Source organism: Tribolium madens, unplaced genomic scaffold (genome assembly GCF_015345945.1).
Source record: "Tribolium madens isolate multiple individuals breed KSU strain unplaced genomic scaffold, Tmad_KSU_1.1 Scaffold_7;HRSCAF=85;Tcas5.2_LG10, whole genome shotgun sequence".
NCBI classification, from domain to species: domain Eukaryota; kingdom Metazoa; phylum Arthropoda; class Insecta; order Coleoptera; family Tenebrionidae; genus Tribolium; species Tribolium madens.
In genome coordinates this window covers 4,795,635-4,820,970 of record NW_025401050.1, presented here as the reverse complement: position 1 = coordinate 4,820,970, position 25,336 = coordinate 4,795,635, and the positions used below count along the sequence as shown (strand labels likewise).

The following is a 25,336-nucleotide window of genomic DNA, read 5'->3' as shown; positions in this document are numbered from 1 at the left end:
TCTAGAAAATGTATAAAACACTAAATTAATTTTATATTTTAGGCCCAAATGTTTGTTTGCATCGACTTGGCAACATCACAAGAATTTCAAGGTTGTAGAATGGAAAAACATGGGCGGAGTGTTTATAAGTAAACAAAAATTCATAAAATTCACTAACTCACAATTGACTGACAAAAAATTAACAGTTTTAACATATTAAATCCCAAATGGAAATAATTGTGACGCTCATGTTTGAAACTATTTGATTTACATGACTTCATTTTAAATGTGCGAAATAATTGGGTGAGTATGCAACCAACAATTCACCTATTTTCAAAATTCCAGTGGCGTAGTATATTTTGAAAGCGTTTCTTCAAATCGGAATAAAGGTCAAATTTATCAGAGTAATCACAAAAATTTCTAATATCTGCTCAACAGATGTAAAGTTGTTTCATTTTGTGGCCCCCCTACGCGTGTATTCAAACGTGCAACTTTCACATTTCGTTCAAACGCAAATTAAGTCAAAAATGTTGATTTTCACAACGATTTAAGGTGCTCCAGTGCATGAAACCGCCTTATAAAATCAATTGTTTTTGATGAAACTTGTCTTTCTTGACGGTTTCAGCAAGGTCAACCTCAGGGAGAACGGTTCAACTTATAAACCATACCGATTTCGAACACCTTTTAGTCGCAATCATGAAGCGGTTGAATATCACCATCCTGCTACTTTTTACCATCGGTAAGTGTTACGACTTTTTATCAATTAGCTCTTTGTTTGCGAGAAAGTTAGAAACGATCAAAAGAATTTTCGCTATTTTCAATAAAATCCTCAATTTTCTTCTTCTTTATTTACTAAATGTGACTTAATTTTCTCAAATTGTTAGCAATGATTTATTCAAATCAAGTAGCCAACAATAGGCCACGTAAATTGATGAAATAACTGTATTCTAGTGTTGTGAAAGTGATTCTTTGGATTCCTGCAAAGGCCAACTGCTTCCTGCAGCGCTTTAAATAATTCATTTTAAATGAGTGACAATTGCTTTTTCTAGGTTTGGTGACAGCAGCGAGGAAACATCAGAAGCAGGAAAGTCGAGATGACGATGAGTACGAGGCTACAGATCAGTGTCCTGAAAAGTATGGATTTTTCGCAGATGCTGAACAATGCGATAAATACTACGAATGTAATGACGGGCAAATAACCGAAAAATTGTGCCCCGATGGCATGGTTTTCAATGATTACAGCTCTGAGTATGAAAAATGCGATTTGCCGTTCAATATCGACTGCACTTCCAGGCCGAAATTGCGTAAGTTTAGCAAAATTAATTAAATTCATTCCTTGAAAATCGTGCAACCGAATATTTGGTAATTATTAATATTTGAATGTTATTCAGAAGAAGTCAAGCATGATATGTTGTGATGGTTCAATGATCTTGTAAAATTGTTCCATTCGTTTACTTTTTCAATAAACTGAAATGAAGCATAATAATATGACTCACTAATATGAATAATAATATGATTATGTAACAAATTATATAAATAAAAAAAAATAATAATTCTCCGTGTTGGGACCGGCAGTCAATCAAATCGAAAGAAACTGTTTACTAAAATGTTATTTTAGTAATAAGTAAAGTTTTAACTTTTAATCTTCATTTGAAGAAATCATTGAAATAACGTTCAATCACAGATAATAATTACCTGAAATTCTTGACATAAAAGTAGACTTTAGCTGAAATAAGTCGAGATTAAAATTTTTATGTTTCGTAAACAAATTATTTTCTAAGACAAGAATTATAAACAGGTTTTCTTTATATAAACTGAAATAGTAACAGGTCCGAATTCGTGAGAATCAAGAAATTTCATTAAAAATGGAATTCTAATTTTACTAGACTTTACTAGACATATATTTAATTAGAATTAAGTTGACTTTACATTGCCAAGGTGTTAATTTGATAAAAATTAATTTTATTTGATTAACTGGCCTAAAATTCAAAGTAAATAAAAAATAATAAAATCTATTTTAAAAATTTTAAAAAAACTTAAATCTAAAACAATTATATTGTAATTGTAATTGTTGAGTTATAACACAACTTAGAATTCGGATATCTCATGTGAAGCAACTTACAAATTCATCAGAGTTCAAACTCCGGTTTAGTGAACATTTTTTTTTACTTCCAGTAAACTTCTAGTAAACCATGGTCAAAACATGTTAATACCTTCTTAAAAATATATTATTACAAATTACTTGGTATTAATTGGTAAAAAATTATGTAGCTATTTCTTAAAAATGTTTATAAGATAACTAAATTCAACCACTTTCTAGAAATTTTTGGTTTAAGGTTCAACTATACCCAATAAAAAAATAAATCTTAGTTCAAAAATTATAAAAAGAAATTTTGTAACTTTTTGATGGCCATAGCAACAATACATAGATATAGATATACGGATTAATTTAATTTTTTTTCCGTGTCGTTTAAAAATAAGATAAATAAATCTCTATTTCAAGCCAAATAATGTTTTTATTAAAAAACAGTAAGAAATATTTTTTTATTTATTTTTGGCGTATTGTAGACTTACTTAAGTGTGTACATTCCTATGTACGAGTTTATGAGTATGTATTTTTGTCATGTGATTTGAACGTTAAATTGTTTCATAAAAAAATAAAAACTATTGAATTTTGCAATCCGTTACAAATATTAAAAATGAGGTAATAACTGCGTGTGAGATACTGATTTAACTCAAAAACAACATCTAATTTTAAAGAAAACAATTTGTTTAAAAATTCAATTTAAATTTTTCACTTGAGGACTCATTTGAATAGCTTTTCTTTGAGTGTGGTTTGCACACGAGCGATATATTCTTTCGATAGTAGATTTAGAACCGGTACACAACGGTAAATAGTAAAAGAGTAAATAATTTTTGGGAAACTGTAATTCTGTAGCTTAGTGTAAAAAATCTCAAAATGAAAGGAATAAAGAATTTCTTAATTTACATACCACATCTCTGTACTATCTATTTATCTTTGTATTTTTAACTATCTAAAGAAACAGCAAAATTGCAATGTTTATTAATTTTTGAACTAAATTTATTTTTAAAAATTTGACAATTTTTAAGTAAAAATTCACAAACCCAGTCGAAAAAAATTAATAATAGATATTTATGAAAATCCACAGACAAGAAAACAAAAACGATTTCCCTCAAACACAAATGAAAAGCCCAAATTTGTGAGAACTGTATTAGAATAGCTAATAAGGCAACAAGAGTTTTAAGCTATAAAACCTGTGTTGTCTTCAAAATTCAAAAATTGTTAAAAAGAAATATTTCAAAATAATGTCAAAATTGACAAAATGCCAAGATAAGTGTATTTTATATGTTATATCACGTGAATAAAAAGTATAGAACCAAGCGTTTTTTGCTTAAAATATTTATTTCTTGGAAAAACTAATTGATAAATGATGAAAGTACCTACAGGTGAATATAAAGTATGGAACCAAGCGGTTATATTTTAATCATTTGCCTCCAGAAAATAATAAATAAATTAAAGTAATATAAAAAAATGTGATGGTGTTTTCAGAACGAAATTTTGTTTTGTTTTTGAGTTATGCGATTTTTTTTTGTCAAAATTGCAATTTATGTAAAAAAAAATTTTTGAAAAAATTAAATATAAAGCAGATAGTTGTAAGAGTATAGCTTTTATGAGAAAAATGATTTTATAGTGGGTTGCCATTTAAAAAAAATATTTTTTTTTGTAGAATTCAAAAACAAAAGGAAATTTAGAAAAATTTTATTCTTGTTAAATCATCACATTTTTATAGTACCTTATCACTCATCAATTAGTTTTTTTTTAATACTTTTTATTCACCTGGTATAAAAATGTTATGATTTATCAAGAATATATTTCCTTTTCTTTAGTTCTACAAAATTTTTAATATTTTTAAGTGGCAACCCACTATAAAACTATGTTCCTCAGGTTATGATCTAAAGATATAACTACCTAGCTACTTTATATATTTAATTTTTTGAAAAAAATATTTTTTACAAAAATTGTAATTTTGACAGACCAAAAAAATTGCATAACTAAAAAACAAAACCAAATTTCGTTCTCAAAATTCGATCACATTTTTAAATTACTTTAATTTATACTCCTATTAATTATTATTTTCTGGAGGCAAATAATTTAAAAGAAAACCGCTTGGTTCCATACTTTATATTCACCCTGTATACTTATAGAAGAGCGTATATTAACGACAACATGATAAAAGAGTTGGAATTATCATAAATAGTGGAACCAAAATACCTATTCAGTTTTTTTTTAATAATTATTATTAATAAATGATTAATAAATTCAAAATCACCACATCACACAAAGAGTTTCTGAAGAATTTTTGGTTGTTCAAAAAGATGCATGTGTATGTGTTAAATTTTGAAAAATATAAGACTCCTCAATTTAATTTAAGCCAAAAAAGCTTTTGTAACAACGGTTTATGAAAATTCTTTTAATGGTCAAATTGTGCTGAAAAGTTATATTTTAATCCTTAAAACTGCCAAAGTGGTAACAATTAACAAATAAACTTTAATATGTATAATTGTAATTTTAATGGTCCAAAAATACACAAAATTTCATTTATTCTTCGACACTGTCAAAATTTACGGTTTTTCTCCCGTGTAAGGAAGTTTTGACAACTGTTTGGCATTTCTCAATACAAAACTTCAAATTATTTTTAACAGATTTAAAGCAATTTTAAGCCTTGTTGACTCTAATTCGAAGAATAAAATGTTGTATTCCACTCGTTTGAGTGTAAATGGGACGCTTTATTCCACCTCGTGGATGGTAAACCACTCGCTACACTCGTGGTTTAAAAATCCACTCGGTCAAATAAAGAGTCCGATTTACACTCAAACTCGTCGAATAAATAACTATTATGTAATGAAAAAAAATCTTCAAAAACTTTAACCACGTAGAACAACAAGTGTATATTAAAACAGAATGGTACAAATTTCAAACCTTTTGTGCTTTTTTCAGAGGAGCCCCAGCCTAGCCAACACTGCCCCCGCAAGCACGGCTACTTTGCCCACGAAGACACCCACATCTGCGACAAATTCTACTACTGCGTCGACGGCAAATTCAACATGATCACGTGCCCCAATGGTCTAGTCTACAACGACAAAGCCGGAATTTGCTCCTGGCCCGACGAAGCCAAGAAAAAAGGCTGTTCCTCCGAAGGTAACATCCAAACAGTCGTCGAAAAACCCACAAGATTTCTTTTCAGAGGTTTTCCAATTCGAGTGTCCCAAGGTGAACGAGACGGTGGCCGCGACGCACCCTCGCTATGCCGACCCCGACGACTGCCAATACTTCTACGTCTGCATCAACGGGGATACTCCCAGGAGGAGTGGGTGCAAGTTGGGACAAGTGTTTGATGATGTTGGGAAAAAGTGTGATTGGGTGAGAAATGTCCCAGAATGGTAAGATTTTGCAAAGTTTTTTGGGTGTAAGTAAAAGTGGTTTTTAGTGCCGATTGGTACAAAGGTCGGTTGACTGACGAACAGTTGAAGGAGTTGGAGAATCCACCTACACGTAAACCTAGACCTACTAAAGTCAGTAGAAGGAAGCCTAGGCCGCCGAGGCCCACACAAGTCGAAGAAGAAGAGGAGAAATAGTCTAGGAAATAAGTTAGTGGAAAAATGCGATTATTTTATGATTGTGGTGGAAAACACCAGATTGTACGTTTTGTTAGTTGCATAATTTAAGACGAATAAAATATTTTCTAAAATATTCTTTTCCAGTGTTTTTCCCTTCAAAGTTTTTCATAAAAAAATAATATTGTTTATTTGTTTAGTCATTCGTTCCTGAAATGTAACCTTGTACTTGAAACATTTTTTGACCTTCATTTTATTTAAAACATTTTACAGTTAATGAATACATTAAATTTGTGGTCTTACAAGGAAAAAATTAATTACCTAAACTGTTGGGCAGTGAAAGTTTATTATTATATAAATTACCTTATTTATTGCATTGAGTGTCATATCGCTACATAATTAATTCTTTAGTAGAAATCTGCAGTCAAGTTTTTGCAAGTTTTAAGTCAGTGGTAATGCAATAAAACAAAATAAATAAAACAAACTTACAGTACAAACATTATGTTATACAAAAATCTAAAACAAACATTTAAAGTCAATTAATTTATTTTAAAAAATACATATACAAAGCGAGTCATTTATAATAAAGACCCTAACGGATTTTTAAACGCAACCCAAAATACATTTTCACAGTTAACTTGACTTTAGTTGTGTATAAATAATTTAAATTTGAATCAAGTAGTTGTTGATATGTCATTCATTAAATTTGACAATATCATCAATACCACTTTTTTTTTCTTTTGAATTCAAAATATACTCAAACGACGAAAAAACTGACATATGGAGAATACTACAAAATGTTGTACCTAACTAAATCTGTACTGTCAATAGTACACTGTAGAATGCCAATTTTCAAAAACTTTATATCTTTGAAAAATTTTAAATAGTTCATCAATTAACTCATAGCGGTATCGTCGAATGTATTTTGGGTTGCATTTGACAATCGGTTAGCCTGAATAAATTTTGTATTTACTACAATACAGGCTGTCCCAAGAGTAATAATAAGCCTGAAATAAGCCTGCGAAGCGTTTTTTAAACATTAAACATCATTCATCATACAAGGTGATTCTTTTAGGACCTACATTGAAAACTTTTTAACTTCTAATGCAGATAGGAATTTGAAATTTTGAACACAACCCAAATCAACCAGTCTGAGTTCAACTAAATTATTTTCAAAATGGCTGAACTTCCGGAACTACGAGAAATTGGCTCCAACTTTGAAATTTTAAATGGTATCCACTTATTTTTATTGCATTTTTGAATTCTCTTCTTTAAACTAAGTAAAATGTACCTAGTTGTTAGTACTTAACTATCATAGTTTTTGACATATGTCAATTTTTTGGTCAAAATTTTCACTTGCAGGGGTTCATTCAAAACATCACAGCTCTTGAACCCTTTGCGATAAGTGAATATTTTTTGTTGCATTCGAAAACCAAAGGTTCGAAAAGTTTTCTAAAATTTTCAAAATTGTCGACTGTCAAATTGCAAGGCTAGTATGATTTTTTGAAAGTGATCATTTTCAAACAGCTTTAACTCAGTTTTTTCAAATGAAATGACTATTTTCTCAACGGCAATCAAAACTACATCAATTTGTAGAAGGACTTTTATCAACATGTCCTATACCTATCTCTTACAGTTTTTGAAATAATCACAAAAAACATGTTATTTTTATAGTTAATCACGTAGGCTTTGGAAAAATACAATAAGATATACTATAATTAATACAGATGTTCGATATGTTTACCATTTTCAAATAGTACAAAACTCTATGGTGAACTGATTTGAGTGGCTTCCATTAGTTCATTTGGTTGAAGATTATTAAATGCCGTCTCAATCCTTGCCTCAATTCTTTGTAATTCCGGATGGGTGTTGTGTAGATTAATAAATCTTTAATTCGTCTTGATCATTTTCCAAAGGCTACGTGATTTACTATAAAAATAAAAAACAAAACCACGTTTTTCGTGATTATTTCAGAAACTGTAAGAGATGAATATAGGACATGTTGATAAAAGTCCTTCTACAAATCGATGTACTTTCGATTGCCGTTGAGAAAATGGGGTCCTCTTATTTGAAAAAACTGAGTTATAGCTGTTTGTTACATATCATTTTCAAAAAATCATATAAGCTTTGCAATTTGGCAGTTGACAATTTTGAAAATTTAGGAAACTCTTCGAACCTTTGGTTATCAAATGCAAGAAAAATTATTTACTTATTGCAAACGGTTCAAGAGCTGTGATTTTTTTAATAAACCTCTGCAAATGAAAATTTTGAGCAAAAAATTGACATATGTCAAAAACTATGACAGATAAGTACTAACAACTAAGTACATTTTACTCAGTTTGGAGAGGAGAATTCAAAAATGCAATAAAAATAATTGGTTACCATTTAACATTTCAAAGTTGGCGCCAATTTCCCGTAGTTCCGAAAGTTCAGCCATTTTGAAAATAATTTAGTTGAACTCAGACTGGTTGATTTGGGTTGTGTACAAAATTTCAAATTTCTATCTGCATTAGAAGTTAAAAAGTTTCTAATATAGGCCCTAAAAGAATCACCTTGTATAATAGCCTGATTGCGTAGAAAATTGTTTATAGGACACAGGGAAATAAAACATTAAATTCGTCGCGACGTTTCGATACGTTAATTGTATCTTCTTCAGGTGAAGAATTCTTCCTTGACTGTGCCATGCTTCCCACGCCCAACCAACAAAAATTCGACGAATTTAATGTTTTGTTTCCCTGTGTCCTAAACCATTGTCTACGCAATCAGGTTATTATTAAACATCATGTCGATGTTTTCGTCAAAATTTTAGTAAAACCTACCAAATTCTCCAGTTTGACTTTTTATAAATCAAAGTTAAAGTGCTGTCTAGTCACCATTTAATAAAACATTAAAACCAAATATTTTAATATCCACGTTATCTTTAAAATGTAATTTTAGTTGCTTTAAAAACATTTTCAGGCCCATTATTACTCGTGGAACACTCTGTATGTTTTTGAAACTTTTACGAAAGCCACAATAAAAGTAATAAAACAGTCTACCTATTTTTCAATGGTATAAGTTTATTTCATCAAATTGAAATTCGAAACATAATAACGGAAACTGTTACGCTGTCTGTAAGTCAACAAATTTTTAATTGCAGTTAAAAACAAAAAGCAATAAAAAAAACTTGAAAAACATTAAAATTTACCATAAAAAAATGTGTTTTATCAATTTTTACATATTATTGCCCATGAATATCTTATAGCAGTATACAACAAGTTGTACTCAGAACGCAAAGTCGCGAACAGAATTTTTGAATTCATTAATGTACTTGGGAGAGTTGAGCGAATCGCAGGGGAACAACAACAAGGTGCCGTTTAATGCTTTTTAGCTAATAACTCAACAACGATATGTGTTACACAAAAATTGTTCTATACAAATGAAAGCTTATAAAATTCTCTAAAAGGTGGTTTCTCGTGTTAAACAAACTATTAGTTAATTAAAAATGAAAATGTTATGTGTACGGCGGCGCTTTCTTCTCTCTATTTCCTAAGCCTTGTGACCTTACCTACGTTTCGTTGTAGAAACTTATTTAGCAAATAAAACCTCAGTAGAAGTAAAAATATTATTCTTTTACCCATTCTAATATGTAATTTTCTTTGAAGCTGAAACTTTTCATGCACTTAACCTCACTTTCTTAATTCTTAGGACTACATGCAAGGTAAGTACCAAAAGACTGCAAAGGCCTATATTAGAATCAGCAATCTACAATTAATAACTCGTTACAATTATCAAACTGGTTTACCTGTTTACTATCTAAAGAGAAAAAGCATTAGACTGTTTTCTTTCAAAATATTAAAATTTTCACAAATTTTTAATTCGTTGTAACTTGTGTTCCATTAAAAATATAAAACTACATAGCGTATTCAAATTTAATGTTTAACGCCTTTTTTTTTCTGTGCACTTTTATTGTGAACTTAGGATTTTTAAGAGCTATATGAGACAATGTGGGGCCAAATAGCTATTAAGATAACAAGAGTTTTATAAACAGATTAAAAAACAAAGTCGTAGTTTAAAGAAATAGTTTAATACACATAAAACTTATGTTGTCTTCAAAAATATTTCCAACACTAATATTGTATCAAGAATTTTACTAAATTCAGAAATTGTTAGGTATAAAAAATTGTCAAAATTGACAAAATGCCAGGATAAGTGTACTTTGTGTAGCTTAAATCCACTATAGAAACAGTATATTAGTGATGAAAAATAGCTTTTAAATAAGTTTACTGAAAGTAGAAGTAGATTAAAAATAATTAATTAATTAAACAGTACCAATTTTTCAAATTTAAACCATTTGAAGTAAATGCGTTTCCTTAAAAAAATAGGACGCCACTGTACAGGAATGTTTAGAGAACATCAATAAGTCATTTTCTAAAAATAAATTAACCTTCATTCAACATTTTCTTCTTTCGCATTTAAAATTTTTGACATTTTTCAAAACGAATCGTTCTAGAATCAATGCCTCATAAAGTTACATATTTAAGTATTTCATTCACATTTTTGGAAAAAACCTTTCTCTCTGAACTGAAAAATTTCCATAAAACCGACGCATCCTCCATACAAATACACGCTACACTCTTTGACATTTCATATGTTGATCATTTCGCATTCTTCAACTTATTGCAAATGCGTTCTCATGTTGCAATTTTTTTGATGCTATTGACCCTTTTTACCACATCGTAGACTGGAAGACGTAATCGAATCAAAGCTACCGAAATATTCACAATTCCTAGGAGTGTTCCATATACCTATATTAAACTTTCACATGTTATCACTGAGTGAAAGTCTCTTATGTACGAATTTGCCCCAAAACATCTCATTATGTAATTTTTCATCACTACTCATGTGCTCAACACATACTTCAAGTTCCCTCATTGGTAAAACACTCTGTATATCTCTACAAAAAACAAGTGGAGTAAAACTCGGTTGAACTTTTTTGGTCGTCGGTGGTGCCAACCGCCAAACCACGTCCAATTAAACTTTTCCTGGCACAAAGAAAGTTTCTTTTTTCGACCTCGGCAAACAATGAAAGTGTTCAAGGGTACATAAATGTCGCTTTTCTGCACAGAACTTCCAATTTGAATGTCTTAATTAATTCAAATTAGTCCAAAAGAAGAGAAAATGATTGTCTGCACCAAAGGTTAAATATTTCACCACCTTATCGAGTGGGGAGTCTCCCAATCAGCCAATTAGAAGAAATAAGTCATCGTGATTTCTTTGACATTCGATGATTGGTTGTGCGACAGGCCGCGAGTTCTTAAATAAGCCACCTCGAAGTGGCCGTGCAGTTAAAGTTCCGTCTCCATAGCTTGCACTTATAGTTTTTATTTATTTTTAATTTAGTTATAGTTCAAACGCAATGAAATTTGCATTAATAACGTTAGTTCTAGTTTCCGCAGCAAGTAAGTACCACTTTCTAATTATTCTCATGAAATTTGTCGCGTAGATATGTGTGTTTCCTGATTATGTCATTTTGGTCAAAATAAATAAATGTCAATGAGAGAAAGTTATTGGTGCACCGGAATTTTTCTTGTTTAAATTTTTTTCAATCGGCGATTTCGGGATGGATACAGGTTTCGTTCATATTACAAAACTTTCAGCCTTTCACTTTCCTTACTGACACGTTGACCGAACTAGTCACATCGTGGAATTTATGATACATTATGAAAACTATTTCGATTTATTATGCTACGCCACTAGGCTTTCCAGTTTCTTATGCAAAAACAATAATTTTGGAAAAGTTTGCGAAATTTGTGATACACTGAATTGAAATAAAAAATAATACGACTGAAATAAAAAGAAAAATTTAATATTCTTGAAAGCTTTTTCAAAGTATTCTTGAAACTGTCGAGGTTACGTGACCTTCTACGTAATTGCGCTGAAAAATTTATTTACTATTTCCTATTATAAAATTGCTACATAAAACTTGAAATTGCATCAATAAGATTTAATTAAATTAATTTTCCACAGTCTATTTTTGTATCACAAAAATCCCGCAGCTTATACAAATTGTTCGAAAACTAATTGTCAAATACTAATACACAATAACGAGTCAAAATGTTATAAAAATCGTATTCAAAATGTTAGGTACAATTTAATTTTTATTTGATACATATTTTTTTTTAATCAAAATATAGTTTACCGCATTTATTGTCAAACATTCTGTTTAAAAGTAACATTATTTGACAGGAACAAAAACATTCTTTGTTATTACTCTTCAATTTTGTTTTAAAATTTTGTATGATAAGTGTACTGTTTGCTTTAAACGACTTCAAAGACAAAACAAAAAATATAATTGCCTTAAATCTTAAAAAAATGTAATAAGTTTCTTATTAGAATGGTTGTAATCTTATAAAAAAGTTGTAATACTGTAAAAAAAAACGTACTTTTAGCATTTTGTCAATTTTGACTTTATTTTGGTAATTTTTTATAACAATTTCTGAAATTAGTAAAATTTCTGATGCAATATTAGTATTAGAAAAAAATTTGAAGACAACACAAGTTTTACAGTTTAAAACTCTTCTGGAATTAATAGCTTAAGATTTAAAATCTCTTTTATAAAACCATAATTTATATCATGCTTTACTAAACAATTTTTCTTATTTTTTTATTTTGTACGTTTTCATTGTAGCGAAAACAATAATTCCGAATATTCGAAGTTCTACTGTAATGTGAGCTTCTAAACAAAATATTTTGAAACATTTATAAAATAAAATATGTAGTTAAAAAATACAATCCTACAATGTCCCAAAATTCAGTGCTCATAAACTCTATTGCTGTAACTGCCAAAAAATATGTATTTTTTAACTAATCACAAGTCATTACACAATCTAATACTAAAACATCAGACAATAATCACTTTGATTCCTTTTAATTTTTTTCTCTGAAATTCTTGTAAAAATACCAACTTGAACACAAAAAGCCATTAAAAAACAAATATTTTATTCTGAAAAAATCTTGTAACAGATACTTTATAAATTATAAAATTCGTTTAATTTCAACTTTGCAATATTGATATTTTGTTTAAATTTAATCATGTGTAATGTCCATATTCATAAAAATATCAGTGTTTATAATTATGTTTATAAAAATATATCGTAACTTTACACGCTGTTCGATGTAAATCACCTGTATATTGTCAGACCAATCAACGCAAGTATCATTAAAAATATTGTAAAAACGATTTTCAGGGAAATAAAATGCAGATTGTTTAAATTTTTAACATTGTTCGAAATTATACTCAAGACAATCATTTCATATAGTCGAGGTTCCACTATATGAGTATTTTTAAATTTCAATACCCAACGATATTTTGAAAAATTTTCAACAAAAAAATTAAATTTATTGAAAACATAAAACAACTTGCTAAATTAAATAACTATTAAACTTTTTTTTTAATTAACACAGGACAAAGCCCGTAATAGAAAAGACTTTTTTTGAAAACCGATAAAAATAATTATTACCTTTTTATTTTTCTGAAATTCTTTAAAAAACATTAACTTAGAATCTTAAATTTCAAGCGAATAAATAAATTTGAATACTGAATGAATCTTACGTATATTATATGTATTTTTAAAGCAAATGCAAATATTTTATCGATTTTATTTTAATAATAATAATTACTTAGAGTTCCAATTTAAAAACATATAAATCAGTTAACTTAAGACGATTTTTTTTTAAATATTCTCAAATTATCGCAAAAGCATTAATTGGAGACCAGAATAAAAAACTAAAGTTCTGAAAAAGGGCAATAACTATCAAAAATTTCGAAAAGCCAAAAACATTTTTCAATATCAAGAAACCTATCATCTTTCCCTTCCTAAAAATAAAATTAAATAATTTTTAAAGCATTTATAGCAATGAATTCTTTCATTTATTATTTTCGTAAAAATATAATTCAAAAAAATTTCCATAAAATGTAAAAAAAAACAAATATTTTCTTTAAAAATTAATCTCTCACTTTACCAGAAATGTGATTTCTTCAATTCTCGAGGTTACCCCAATCTCCCATTTGACCTTCCAACGACTTTACAAATTAGCATATTGTTTGCACAAACATTTCTCCCAGGTGTCATTGACATTGTCGCAATGTCTTATCACTTTCAGACGCCCAATTTAAATGCCCCCCAAAAGACGGCCAATACGAGGACTCTCGACAATGTGACAAATACTACGAGTGTGAAGACGGCGTCCCAAAAGAAAAACTTTGCCCAGATGGCTTAGTTTTCGACCCACTAATCCGAAAAATCAACAAATGTGACCAACCTTTCAATGTCGACTGTGGTGATCGTACTGAACTTCGTAAGACCGAGAAAATAAGTGTTTTATTGTGATTTGTTTTTATAATTTTTTAAATCTAGAACCTCCAAAACCCAACAACTACTGCCCACGACGCAACGGTTTCTTCGCCCATCCTGACCCAGCAGTGTGCAACAAATTCTATAATTGCATTGAAGGCGAACACACGGAAATTACTTGCACTGCAGGACTCCATTTTGATGAGTTTACCGGAACTTGCGTTTGGCCTGATTCAGCAGGACGTCAAGGATGCAACAAAGATATTACAAGTGATCTTTCAAACCTTCTCAAAATTTCCACTTAATGACATTTTTGGTGTTTAGATAAATTGAAAGACGGTTTTGAGTGCCCCAACCAAGGCCAAACCGATGCCAATGGCCAACTCGTTGTCCACCCCAAATACGCCCACCCCACCGATTGTCAAAGATTCTACGTGTGTCTGAATGGCCAAGAACCCAGAGATCTGGGTTGTCAAGTCGGTGAGGTCTACAATGAGGAAACTCAGAGGTGTGATGCTCCAGAAAATGTACCTGGATGGTAAGTTTTTTGATTTGAAAAGTGTAAGAAATTCATTTTTGTCTTTTAATTTTAGTGAGGATTGGTACAAAGACGAACCTGCTGCAGCTAAACCATCCAAGAAGGTCTAAGTTGGCTGGCATTTCACATATTACCACAAAGACTTTTAGATATTATTTTCTTGTTTTTTGTATGGTCACGTGTAACATATTGTCAAATGAGGTGTTGTTAAGAATTGTACGTGTAAAGCAAAAATAAATTAATCCTGATTTTTTACTTTGTGTTTAATTGTTAATTTATATTTTCTTTAAATAGAAAAGATCAAAAATGTAATAATAGAACTTTATTGATACAAACATTAATATTTTTTTAATCATAATCTACACAGATTTTTATTTAAAATTTAGAGACAATTACTTTTTTTGATTCAAAAACTAAAATTCCACAGGTAGGTAGAAATTGTTAGCCGAATTATCGTTTGCACTTTTCAGTGTAGGAAAATATTAGTTTTACACTTTTTGATGATTCATAAATAATACAAGCGCACAACTAGGGAAAATTTCTTTTTTCTACTATGGAAAGAGCAAAAGATCAAGCATAATTCAACTATTTAAGCATCATAAATACTTGTAAATTTTAGATAAAAAAAGTTTTTTTATATGCGCTCCCGAAAATAGCTTTTAGAGACTCATATTTGAGTTCCTTAAATGAGTCTTTTTCGAACTCAATAAAATAGTAGGTAAATGGTTATTCTAGGTACTCAGCACCCAAAATACAGTTTTTCCGGACAAAAAAAACAATTTTTTTAATTAATAAGAGGTGTAAATTCGTTTTTTGGGAGGTTTAACAAAAAATGTTGTTTGTAACATGTTGTATCTAAAACGTTTTCGCGGAGTCATCTGCTAAACAGGAACGATTCATCGGCAAAAACTGTACTTTAGGTACTTGTAAGAAAAATAACTCTTTCCGAATATCTATTCTTCATATTGCTTTTATTTTGAACCATTCATTTTTAAACTAATTAAAGTAATATAACTTAAAATTTTCACAAAATTTAAAGTTTTGCTTGTTTTGCATCTCATTGAAAATTTTTGACAAAAGCAAATTTGCTCTGCGTTTCATTTTTAATTTTATCTTTCTTTTTGTTTGATGTGTGTCACAATTAATCTTTAGAAAGATTATTTTATGATAGCACATAATCAAAAAAACGCAAAATCACTTTAGTGTTTCTATTTTTAGTTTTCCTTGAGAAATAGTATTGTGCTCTTAAACAAAATGTAAATAATTTGTTTAATAAAAAAATCAACAAATAAATAACATTAGTTGTCATTAAAAACACAATTATTATGTGTAATATCTACTTATAACAATTTATGTAATTATTTTTTAACTTTATTTCAAGCGATAGTTTTACTTCATGTTTTACACTATTTGGAGAAAAAAAATAAAGCTGCATATAGCAGTGACATTATAAAATTGTGCAACTCACAATTTCTGAGTATTTTAATCGTAGATTCAACTTATGACAATATTTGAAATTAAACTTAAGTATCATATACAGGCTGTTCTAAAAACAAACAGGAGAGAAAAAACCCTAACTTCGGTGTTGTCAATAGAGATAGTTGAAATGCTAACTTGAATTTTTCCTTTTATGATCTTCTGTATGATTTAACAAATTCTGTCTTGAATTAAAAACAATTTGAGCTAAATTTTTGTTCAATTTCTAGAAATCGAATAACCTTAAAATTTTAGTGAAACTAGAATAAAGATAACTAGATACATAACTACTAACAAATATTATAAATTGAAAAATACAAAATTCAAGTAAAAAATTGTAGACATGGAGTACTTTTGATCAAATAGTTTTTTGTTTGTTGAGATAATATCATTAACAAACTATGATGATAACTGTTCAAGGTTAGACAAGAACATATTAACACAAAACATTACCAGTGAAATAGAGCGAGAAAATAACAGACATTTGGTAAAAAAATTAAGTTTAATAACGTAGCAAGAATAATTATTATTGTAATGTTTTTGCAAAAATTATTTGATAGTAACTCAGACCTTATCTTAGGCACTCCAGATCCACCTGCAAACATCATTCAAAATAAAAAGTCATTTCAATGTATACATAAGTGTCAAAATCACAGTAAGCCAAATATTTTTTGTAACAAGCATATTGGCAGTAACTCCTCGAGCTGCCTTTCTAGGATTGTTGTATTTAGAAGTCATGCTACTTGGTGATGCAAACAGAAGTAAATTTTTCGTTTGCATTTTTGGTAAATCATTGACATTTTTTTGAGACCCGAGTTTGTATACCTGTATTTACCTTAAATACCAGAAAAAAAACGTAAATCAAGAAAATGTATTTTGATCTGTATCTCCGTATTCCCCACTTAAGTTTGTTTAAAATTTGTCAGTGTCATGCTATGACATCGAATGAATCGAGAAAATAATTGTATATAAAAATGTTCACTCTTTACTTAATCTAGAGTAATCGAGCCATGTTTGTTTCTAATTCTTTGCTTGGCGATTTTATCGCTGTACTCATAGCTGTTGGAGTACTTATAACACTTTATTTCAAATGGACTTACATATTATACAGTACTAGACATACATATACAGGCTGTTCGGACTAAGTCGCCCCGGCCGATAATACCTAAACTTACTTTTTTTTTTCAAAAACTAAATTTTCAAATAATACTATTCATTCATGGCTTTTTTAGAGAATGGATCAAATTTTTTTAGCACATCCTGTGTAGCTGGAAATGCTACCAAATTTAGTTTTTCAAATGGAACACCTATGTTTTTTCCCTCCAAACAATAATAATTGACATGAAAAATACGGTAAACCACTATTTATTACATTTTACTTGACGCAATGCACTCAGAAAACAATTTAAATTTTAGAATTTTATTGAAAATTTTGCAACGTAGGCCGATTTTACTTGTCAAGGTATTCATGCAAAAAGCAATATGCTTGGATACCGTTTAATTGTTAGTTTGACAAAGAATAATTTGTCAATAAATCTTATTAAGATCTTTAATAATGCATGATATTAATTACGACGAATTGGTATATCAGCTTGAAGTGTTTTTTAAATGCAATAAAAATAGAGCGGAAGCTGGAAGACAGTATAGAGAAAAATACTCAAATATAGTTTACCCAAATCGTTGGAAATTAGTCGAATTGAAAAACAACTGAGACGAATAAGTTAGCTGCTTAAAACTAAAAAACCTGTGGTTCTTAGGGAAGAACAAGAAAATAGAAATCTGAATGTTCTGTTATCAGTCGAAGAAAATCCAAGAGTTTCCATAAGAGAACTTGCTCATCATAACTGACAAATTAGATTTGTCAAACCAACAATTAAACTGTATCCAAGCATTTTTTTATTCACACCTTTCTTTTAAAATTAAAAATCAGGCTACGCGACCAATTTCCTTATAAAATTCTAAGATTTAAGATGTTTTCTGATTGCAATGTGTTACGCAAAATGTAATAAATAGTGGTTTACCGTATCTTTCATGTCAATTATTATTGTTTGGAAGAAAAAAAAAACATAGGTGTTCCATTTGAAAAACTAAATTTGGTAGCATTCCCGGCAACACCGGATGTGCTAAAAAAATTTGATACATTTATTAAGAAAGCTATGAATGAATATTATTACTTAAATATTTACTTTTTGAAAAAAAGAAGTAAGTTTAGGTGTAATCAGCCGGGGCGACTTGGACCGAACACCCTGTACAAGTTTAATAACTCACAAGTTTACGAACTGGTAAAACATATTAATTAAAAAAAAGTAGGTAACGTTTGTTTAAAATTGCTGTAGATTTATCTGTCATAAACAATAAAGTCTCTTTACTATAAGAAATAAAAGTATGTACAAATTTTGATGTAAATTGTGTAAGAAAATTAATTATCAAATTGATGATTCAAATTACAGTAAAGCAATTTTTGTCAGCACTTTGTTGAAATTGCAACCAAAATTATTGTTTTGGTGTGATTATTACAATTAAAAAAAAATTAAACTATTTCGACAAATTGTAAAAAAGCTGCCTCAAGAACTAAGACTCACTCATTTTTAGTGCAAACACATGATTAAAAAATTGTGCAACTCACAATTCAAAGTAAAATATTAATCCTAGATTCAACTTTTGACGACATTTAGCTTGAAAGTAATTATAATTTGCATATACAGAGTGTTCTAAGAACAACTAAAAAGTAGTAGTTTTTAATGTTTTTCGACCTTGTATTTTCTGGATATCCAGTATTTATAGTATGTATGTTAATCTATTAGAAATCTTTTACTGTACTTTTGCAAATTATACCAAATGAATAAAAAGTATAGAACCAAACATTTTTTGCTTAAACTATTTATTTTTTGTAAAAACTAATTGATGAATAAAAAAGTACTATAAAAATGTGATGTTTTATGAAAAATAAAAATGTTCGAATTTTTTGTATATTTTTGAGTTATACATTTTTTTATTTTTTTTAAATGGCAAACTTTTTTTTACATAAAATCGAATAACTTAAAAACAAAACAAAATTTCGTTCTCAAAATACAAACACATTTTTTATATTAGTTTAATTTATATTATTATTTTCTGGAGGCAAATGATTAAAAAAAATCGCTTGGTTCCATACTTTATATTCACCCTGTATGTCTTCAGTTAAAAATAAGGTGAGTTAAATTGTTGTTCAATTCATAGAGATGAGAATAAAATAATTTTAAAATTTTAGCTTAAACTGGACTAAAAATAGTGAAAATTCTATATGTTAGTGACAAACTCAATAAGCTTTAGCTGGTAACCATAGAAGTTTATGTAATGAAAAATAAATAATTTAACTGAAACATCTTTCACTGAAGTCTCGTGCAACTCCCCTTAACACACCCTCAAGCTCCAAAGAACCTCACCTCATATCAAGAGAACAACCCTCAAAATTGTCTCATCAAGATCCTACAAAAGATAGGATTTTTCACTTTTTTAATTGTTACCTCGATCGTAACACTATACTAATAAATAAAATGCATTTCTAGACTCACAATATAAAAAATAAGCAAGTAAAATGTATTTTTGATAAATTATTTTTTTATTTGATTGTTCAGGTAACTTTATTTGTTTAGTACTAAAAATTTTAATTTATAACAGTTGAAGTTTAGACAAGAACAAGAACATTTTAACACAACAATACTAGTTAAATATGGCGAGAAAATACGGGACATTTGAAATAAATTTTGAAGTGTTGAAAATGTGTTCAGAAGTATAGAATAAGATATAATTTTGCTTTTTTTTAACCATTATTAAATATTTATTAGTGTTTGCGACGTCTGCGCAATTATTTTTATATTTTTGCAAAGATTATATATTTTTTTATTATATTTATTATATTTAAATCACACCTTATCTCAAACACACAAAATCCACCTGCAATCGACATAAGAAGTAGTTACTTAGGTTGGTTTTGAGTAAATATGTAGACTGACAAAATATACAGAATATGTAATTTAATATACCTATTTACACAAATTTCAAAAACACATTACAGTTGCTTAATTTTTTTTTCCAACTATAACAATAATCCATAAAAAAAGAAAAAAATGTTCCGCCCATTTTAAATTATTAGCAACTAGCAAACCAATCGTAGCTAAGCTCAAAAAGAAAAAATTACAACTGAACAATTTTTGAAGTAATTTTTGTTAAAAATTCTACTTCTGTACAATATAATGTATATACTAAGTTCTATTACGAAGAACTTTGAAATGGCTAAAAAAAACACCAGATTTAGATTTAAACTTTAATTTCAACTCAGTTTCAACGTGACATTGCAAAAATGTAACAGTGTGACTTACGCTGCTTTTGATTACTGTTTTTCATTGGTATAACCAAATAAGGGCGGGGCATTGATCAAGTTACATTTTAACGACTAAAACTATATTATTTCTATTGAGTGTTATTAAATGAAAAGAAAACGTTATCTCCGTATTTAGACCACTTATCTTTGTTTATAATATTTTCAGTATCAAAGCATAGACAAACAAAACAATAGTATATAAATTTGTTCACTCGTTATTTATTTTAATCTAGTGTAATCAAGCCATGTTTGTTGCTAACTCCTTGCTTGGCGATCTCATCGCTGTATTCATAACTGTTGGAGTGCTTATAACCCTTTATTTCAAATGGACATACCAATACTGGGCTCGCCGAAACGTCCCTCAACTCGAACCGCGAATACCCTTCGGTAACATCACTGAATCAATGAGAGGGCGAGAATTCGTCGGTGTCACCTTCAAGAAAATCTACCAAAAAATGAAAAGCCAGAAATATCGACATGGAGGCATTTACATTTTCACTCAACCATCGTATTTTCCCATCGACTTGGATTACATTCGTAACATTTTAACAAAGGATTTCCAATATTTTGTCGACCGGCCCTTTTATGTCAATGAGAAGGACCCACTCCAAGCCCATCTTTTGAATCTGAGTGGCACTAGATGGCGAAATATGAGGTCAAAATTGACCCCGACTTTTACCTCTGGTAAGATGAAAATGATGTTCCAGATAATGGCTGAAAGTCAGAGTGATTTATTTAGAAGAACGGACAAAGAAGTAAAATCACTTGAACCGATAAATATCAAAGAAATTTTGGCCTGTTTCACGACGAATATCATTGGATCTTGTGCGTTTGGACTCGACTGTAAGGCTCTGGAAGATGAAAATTCGCCGTTTAGGGAGTTTGGAAAAAGAATATTCAAGACGACAGTTTTCCAGCGTTTCAAACGCACTTTTGCGGCGACTTTTCCCGACTTTGCTCGATTTCTCCGACTGTCGAGTGGTCGGAAAGAAAATGCGAAGTTTATCATGGACATGGTGGAAAGCACAATTGACTATCGCGAAAAAAATAATTATTCGAGAAATGATTTTATGCAACTAATGATCGATTTGAAGAACAATAAACCGAAAGGTGACCATGACGGCAAACCCTTGACTCTTGACGAAGTTGCATCTCAAGCAATAGTCTTCTTCGCTGCTGGATTTGAAACATCGTCAACTCTTATGACTTTTGCCTTCTACGAACTTGCCAAAAACCCTGACATCCAAACTAAGTTGAGAGAAGAAATTAACTCAGTTTTGGCCAAATACAATAATGAAATAAGTTATGACGCCATCCAAGATATGAAATATTTAAACCAAGTGGTTGATGAAACGTTAAGATTGCATCCTCCAGCAGCTCAAACCAGCCGAAGATGCATCAAAGATTACAAAATACCAGACCAAGATGTTGTGATTAAAAAAGGTACAAGTGTTACAATTTCAATTTTGGGAATTCATCACGACCCAGAATATTATCCTGACCCGGAAAAATTCGACCCGGAACGATTTACTGAAGAGAATAAGAGCTTGAGGCATAACTATGCCTTTTTGCCTTTTGGTGAAGGTCCCCGGAATTGTATTGGTAAGTCATTTCTTGGTGTTTTAGAATTTGGGATTAATTTGTGTTTTAGGAATGCGTTTTGGCCTGTTGCAATCAAAGATGGGTTTGGTTGCGTTGATCAAAAATTATAAATTTACGGTGAATAAGAAGACCAAAGAGCCAATTACTTATCAACCGGCACATGTCGTTCTCGCTGCTCAGGGAGAAATCTGGCTCAATGCTCAAAAAATATAATATTTTTTAATTAAAACACTAATAGATAGTTATTTAAAACAAAGAAGATTAAAAAACATGAATTACCTACCTCGTTAAAATTTTTTAAATAGAAAATTTATGTAATATCGGTTTCTAATTGCTAAACGAAAATTATAAAATAGGTTGTAAAATTGATCTGCTAATCATACTAGTCACTTACCTATCTTTTACAAAAAAGTTAAAACGATTTAAATTCAATAAAAGCACTGGATGTAATACCTGTTCAAAATTGTTGAGAATTGATATGCCAGACATAAAAACTTAGATTTTCTTACAATGCAATCATATTTAATACTTGTTTAAAATAGCAGTGAATTTTTTTTACAATAAGTTCATAAAAACATATTATCTGTTTTGAATTGCACTTGAATATTTAAACATTCACAAACACCTATTCAAAATTGTAGTAGATTTAGAACTGTAGATTTAAATTACAAGTTTAGTGTACATATAATGTATAATAATATTAATAAAAAATGTATGTAGTATCTATTTAAAAATTGCTGTAGAGTGTATGTAGACTAATTCCTCAAAGACGCTTAAAAACTTAATTTATTTACAACAGTTGACAAAAATTTGAAAAAATTGTAACACAGAATCAACAATAAATGTAATACTTGTCTAAAATTGCTGAAAGATATGCCAGAAATGCCTAAAAAGTTAAACAAACTAAAACTTTACGTTTCTTTGATTTTCTTTTTTAATTTTTTTGTGGATAAAATTTTTACTGATTTTTTGGTAAGGACGCATTTTAAATAGTTAATGTAAATAAGAGACAATGAGAATATGTGGTGAAATCTTTTTTAAAGTTTATTATGAAATAAGTAAATTCATAGAACAAAAACTTCTTTTTTCTAGTATTTAAAGTAAGATATCAATTTGTCTGTTGTTACCAGAATTTATATAGGTGTTCCAGAGATCCGTATTTCTTCGATTACTCTGACAGTAAAGAAGATAACAAAATGCTGTTTCTTTTGGACGATAGACATTATATTTTTCTAAGATCCAAAAATATTTTCGTCATTCTACGTGATAATAGAATGGCGCAACAAAGTTATATTTTTTATGGAACATCCGGTATATTATGTGCTTATTTAAAAGAGTTTTTAATTCAAAGAAAATCCATATTAGGTTTTATGGATCTATCATGGACCGTTTATGAGCAATTTATGGACAAAAAATTAAACTGCCAATGTGATGAAATTTAAAACCCAAAGAAAAATTATTAAGTCCAAAATCAAGAGAAAAATAAACTTTTCTTTTCAATAAATCAGAATAAAGCATTTTTAATTTCAGATTTGTTCGTTTCAGGTGAAGCAAAAAATGTTTTCCTTTTGCAGTTTTGGGTAAAACCAAAAAAAAAAACTGTATAATAAATAGTACATAAATTATAAAAAATAACAATTATTTTAATATTTTATTACAAAACTAAATGCAATCAGAAAATTAAATAGATGAATTTTTCAATATGTCACTAAGATTGTAAACTTCAATTTTCAACATTAATAAAAATTTCAATCTTAATGTTTTAATGTTACTAATAAGATAACAAAACTTCAGGAATGGTGTTCAACTTGCACACATATTTCTTATTCACTTACAAACTATTTCATCCATTAAAAAAAATTAGAAGCAAGGTTAATAACTTTTCTCGCTTGTGCTACCGTTAAAATTCCCGTTGAGGTTAAACACAGTTAATTGAAATAAAGTAATAAAGATCAATGCAATTTATTATTGTAAATCCCCATCTCTCTTACAAGCGGTGGGTGAAGAAACTAAGAAGGAGGTAGGTACAGCTCGAAAGAATATTACCAAAGCCCACACCTTTCTAAAGGGTGCGACTTTCTTCAGTCTGTAGAGTGTAGAGCACACTAAAATTTCAATAGTAGAGAAATGAAGACCGTAACTGTCGTACTTCTGATATTCGCAACGGGTGAGTTATTGTTTACTTTATTTTGTGACAAAAAAAGTAATTTCATGCCCCAATTAATGCTTTCTACAACAAAAATAATAAACTTGCATTAATTGTTTTTTTTAACTAACATTTTATTGAAACATCTCAACAAAACTGATTTAACTTGTTTGATTGATTTTTAATTATTTGGATTAAATAACGGTGTAGAAGTTATTTTCGAGCATAATTTCAACTGTTAGGTAACTGCTCTCTTTTAAATTAATGTGTTGATACTGCGGTAACTGGTGTGTAACTAAATTTATGTCGAAAGTTGATATAAAGCTTTAAGGAAGTAGAGTTAAGGTTATGTTTACGTGCGTAATGTTCTATTATAAAAAATTGGATAAATTATTTCAATAAAAACATTTTATTTAAATACATAATATGTAACCACAATTTTTTCTTTTATTTAAGCACAATCTTGTTATGCAAGCAAATTTATTTATACAGGCTGATTTAAAATTACAGAAACAGAAGATACAAGTCATTTCACACATTTCATACATTTATTATTCAGTGTTTCCATTTCGAATTCAAAATCACAAACCACTTTGACCACAAATTAAATAAAAAATAAAGTCAGTGCTGCAAATTATGCGCAGATGTGGTTAATTCACCACCACGAATAAACAATACTTTTTTTTTGAGATTTTATATAAACTTCAGGTATGTTTGTTTATAGTCTATTTTTTGTAACATCTAATGAAGTTACAAAAATAAACAGAATAGGTAAATTGTAAATATATGTGCTTTATGACATTTATTCTGTGATTTAATATTTTTTTTAAACGAGTTATAAATAATCAAAACTATTGTTGGTGTTTTACAAACGACCTACCAATGGTAATATTTACGTTAGTAACAATGAATTAAAAATAAGTGTTTCTTATACCATTTTTTTTTCAATTTTAGACCCCATAATAAAATAATGCATTATTCAGACATAGACAATTTGTTTTTTATAATATATTAAAAGTTGTCACTTTTGGGATACGCTGTGTAATAAAAGCAAAAGCAACACGTCGTTCAGCTATTTATACAGATATCAGAATTTTTGCTTTCTTTACAAATTATTATAAATTCTTCTGTCCTAATAGTTACTTAATGAGTTATAATTATAAAACCACTTACTTATTTATGCAGCAATATTTCTAAAAAGTGTGATCTACTTAAGTCTGAAATAACTCATGAAATATTTTACGACGCTTCAAAGCTAA

General features: G+C 29.1%; 5 protein-coding genes across 6 annotated transcripts in view; all 5 read left to right on the top strand.

The window, feature by feature from the left end:
- The window catches only part of LOC123010104 (zinc finger protein 354A-like), an 88,921-nt gene extending 88,769 nt beyond the window's left edge, over positions 1–152 (top strand). The window contains exon 7 of the transcript XR_006413079.1: positions 43–152. The gene's annotated coding sequence lies outside the window, so the exon portion shown is untranslated. The remainder of the gene's footprint in view (positions 1–42) is intronic.
- Positions 153–159: 7 nt separating this feature from the next.
- Positions 160–5,752, top strand: LOC123010107 (protein obstructor-E). 2 transcript variants are annotated; one of them, XM_044406800.1, is made up of 6 exons: positions 160–282; positions 605–718; positions 1,029–1,283; positions 5,000–5,200; positions 5,247–5,442; positions 5,490–5,752. In XM_044406800.1, exons 2-6 carry the CDS (start codon positions 676–678, stop codon positions 5,635–5,637), a joined length of 843 nt encoding a protein of 280 aa, XP_044262735.1. In that variant the 5' UTR covers positions 160–282; positions 605–675; the 3' UTR covers positions 5,638–5,752. The 2 variants fall into 2 exon arrangements, with proteins under 2 accessions (XP_044262735.1, XP_044262734.1); XM_044406799.1 differs by lacking the exon at positions 160–282 and having other exon boundaries at positions 504–718.
- Positions 5,753–10,898: 5,146 nt separating this feature from the next.
- LOC123009482 (protein obstructor-E) lies at positions 10,899–14,745 on the top strand. Its single transcript, XM_044405844.1, has 5 exons — positions 10,899–11,057; positions 13,762–13,956; positions 14,016–14,222; positions 14,277–14,490; positions 14,546–14,745. Exons 1-5 carry the CDS (start codon positions 11,015–11,017, stop codon positions 14,598–14,600), a joined length of 714 nt encoding a protein of 237 aa, XP_044261779.1. The 5' UTR covers positions 10,899–11,014; the 3' UTR covers positions 14,601–14,745.
- A 5,823-nt stretch (positions 14,746–20,568) lies between these two features.
- LOC123009481 (probable cytochrome P450 6a13) lies at positions 20,569–23,415 on the top strand. Its single transcript, XM_044405843.1, has 2 exons — positions 20,569–21,931; positions 21,981–23,415. Exons 1-2 carry the CDS (start codon positions 20,575–20,577, stop codon positions 22,142–22,144), a joined length of 1,521 nt encoding a protein of 506 aa, XP_044261778.1. The 5' UTR covers positions 20,569–20,574; the 3' UTR covers positions 22,145–23,415.
- Positions 23,416–23,931: 516 nt separating this feature from the next.
- Positions 23,932–25,336, top strand: part of LOC123009483 (protein obstructor-E-like) — a 3,693-nt gene continuing 2,288 nt past the window's right edge. The window contains exon 1 of the mRNA XM_044405845.1: positions 23,932–24,098. Coding sequence (XP_044261780.1) covers positions 24,059–24,098 — 40 coding nt within the window. The 5' untranslated portion in view covers positions 23,932–24,058. The remainder of the gene's footprint in view (positions 24,099–25,336) is intronic.

What these genes read in the sequence shown, in the direction of transcription:
- LOC123010107 (XM_044406800.1), top strand. Translation starts at nt 676, where the DNA reads ATGAAGCGGTTGAATATCACCATCCTGCTACTTTTTACCATCG. An exon ending in CACTTCCAGGCCGAAATTGC is followed by an intron (nt 1,284 to 4,999) that starts GTAAGTTTAGCA and finishes TGCTTTTTTCAG; the next exon opens with AGGAGCCCCAGCCTAGCCAA. An exon ending in GTGAGAAATGTCCCAGAATG is followed by an intron (nt 5,443 to 5,489) that starts GTAAGATTTTGC and finishes AGTGGTTTTTAG; the next exon opens with TGCCGATTGGTACAAAGGTC.
- LOC123009482 (XM_044405844.1), top strand. Translation starts at nt 11,015, where the DNA reads ATGAAATTTGCATTAATAACGTTAGTTCTAGTTTCCGCAGCAA. An exon ending in AGTTCTAGTTTCCGCAGCAA is followed by an intron (nt 11,058 to 13,761) that starts GTAAGTACCACT and finishes TATCACTTTCAG; the next exon opens with ACGCCCAATTTAAATGCCCC. An exon ending in TGGTGATCGTACTGAACTTC is followed by an intron (nt 13,957 to 14,015) that starts GTAAGACCGAGA and finishes TTTTAAATCTAG; the next exon opens with AACCTCCAAAACCCAACAAC.
- LOC123009481 (XM_044405843.1), top strand. Translation starts at nt 20,575, where the DNA reads ATGTTTGTTGCTAACTCCTTGCTTGGCGATCTCATCGCTGTATTCATA. An exon ending in AGGTCCCCGGAATTGTATTG is followed by an intron (nt 21,932 to 21,980) that starts GTAAGTCATTTC and finishes TTTGTGTTTTAG; the next exon opens with GAATGCGTTTTGGCCTGTTG.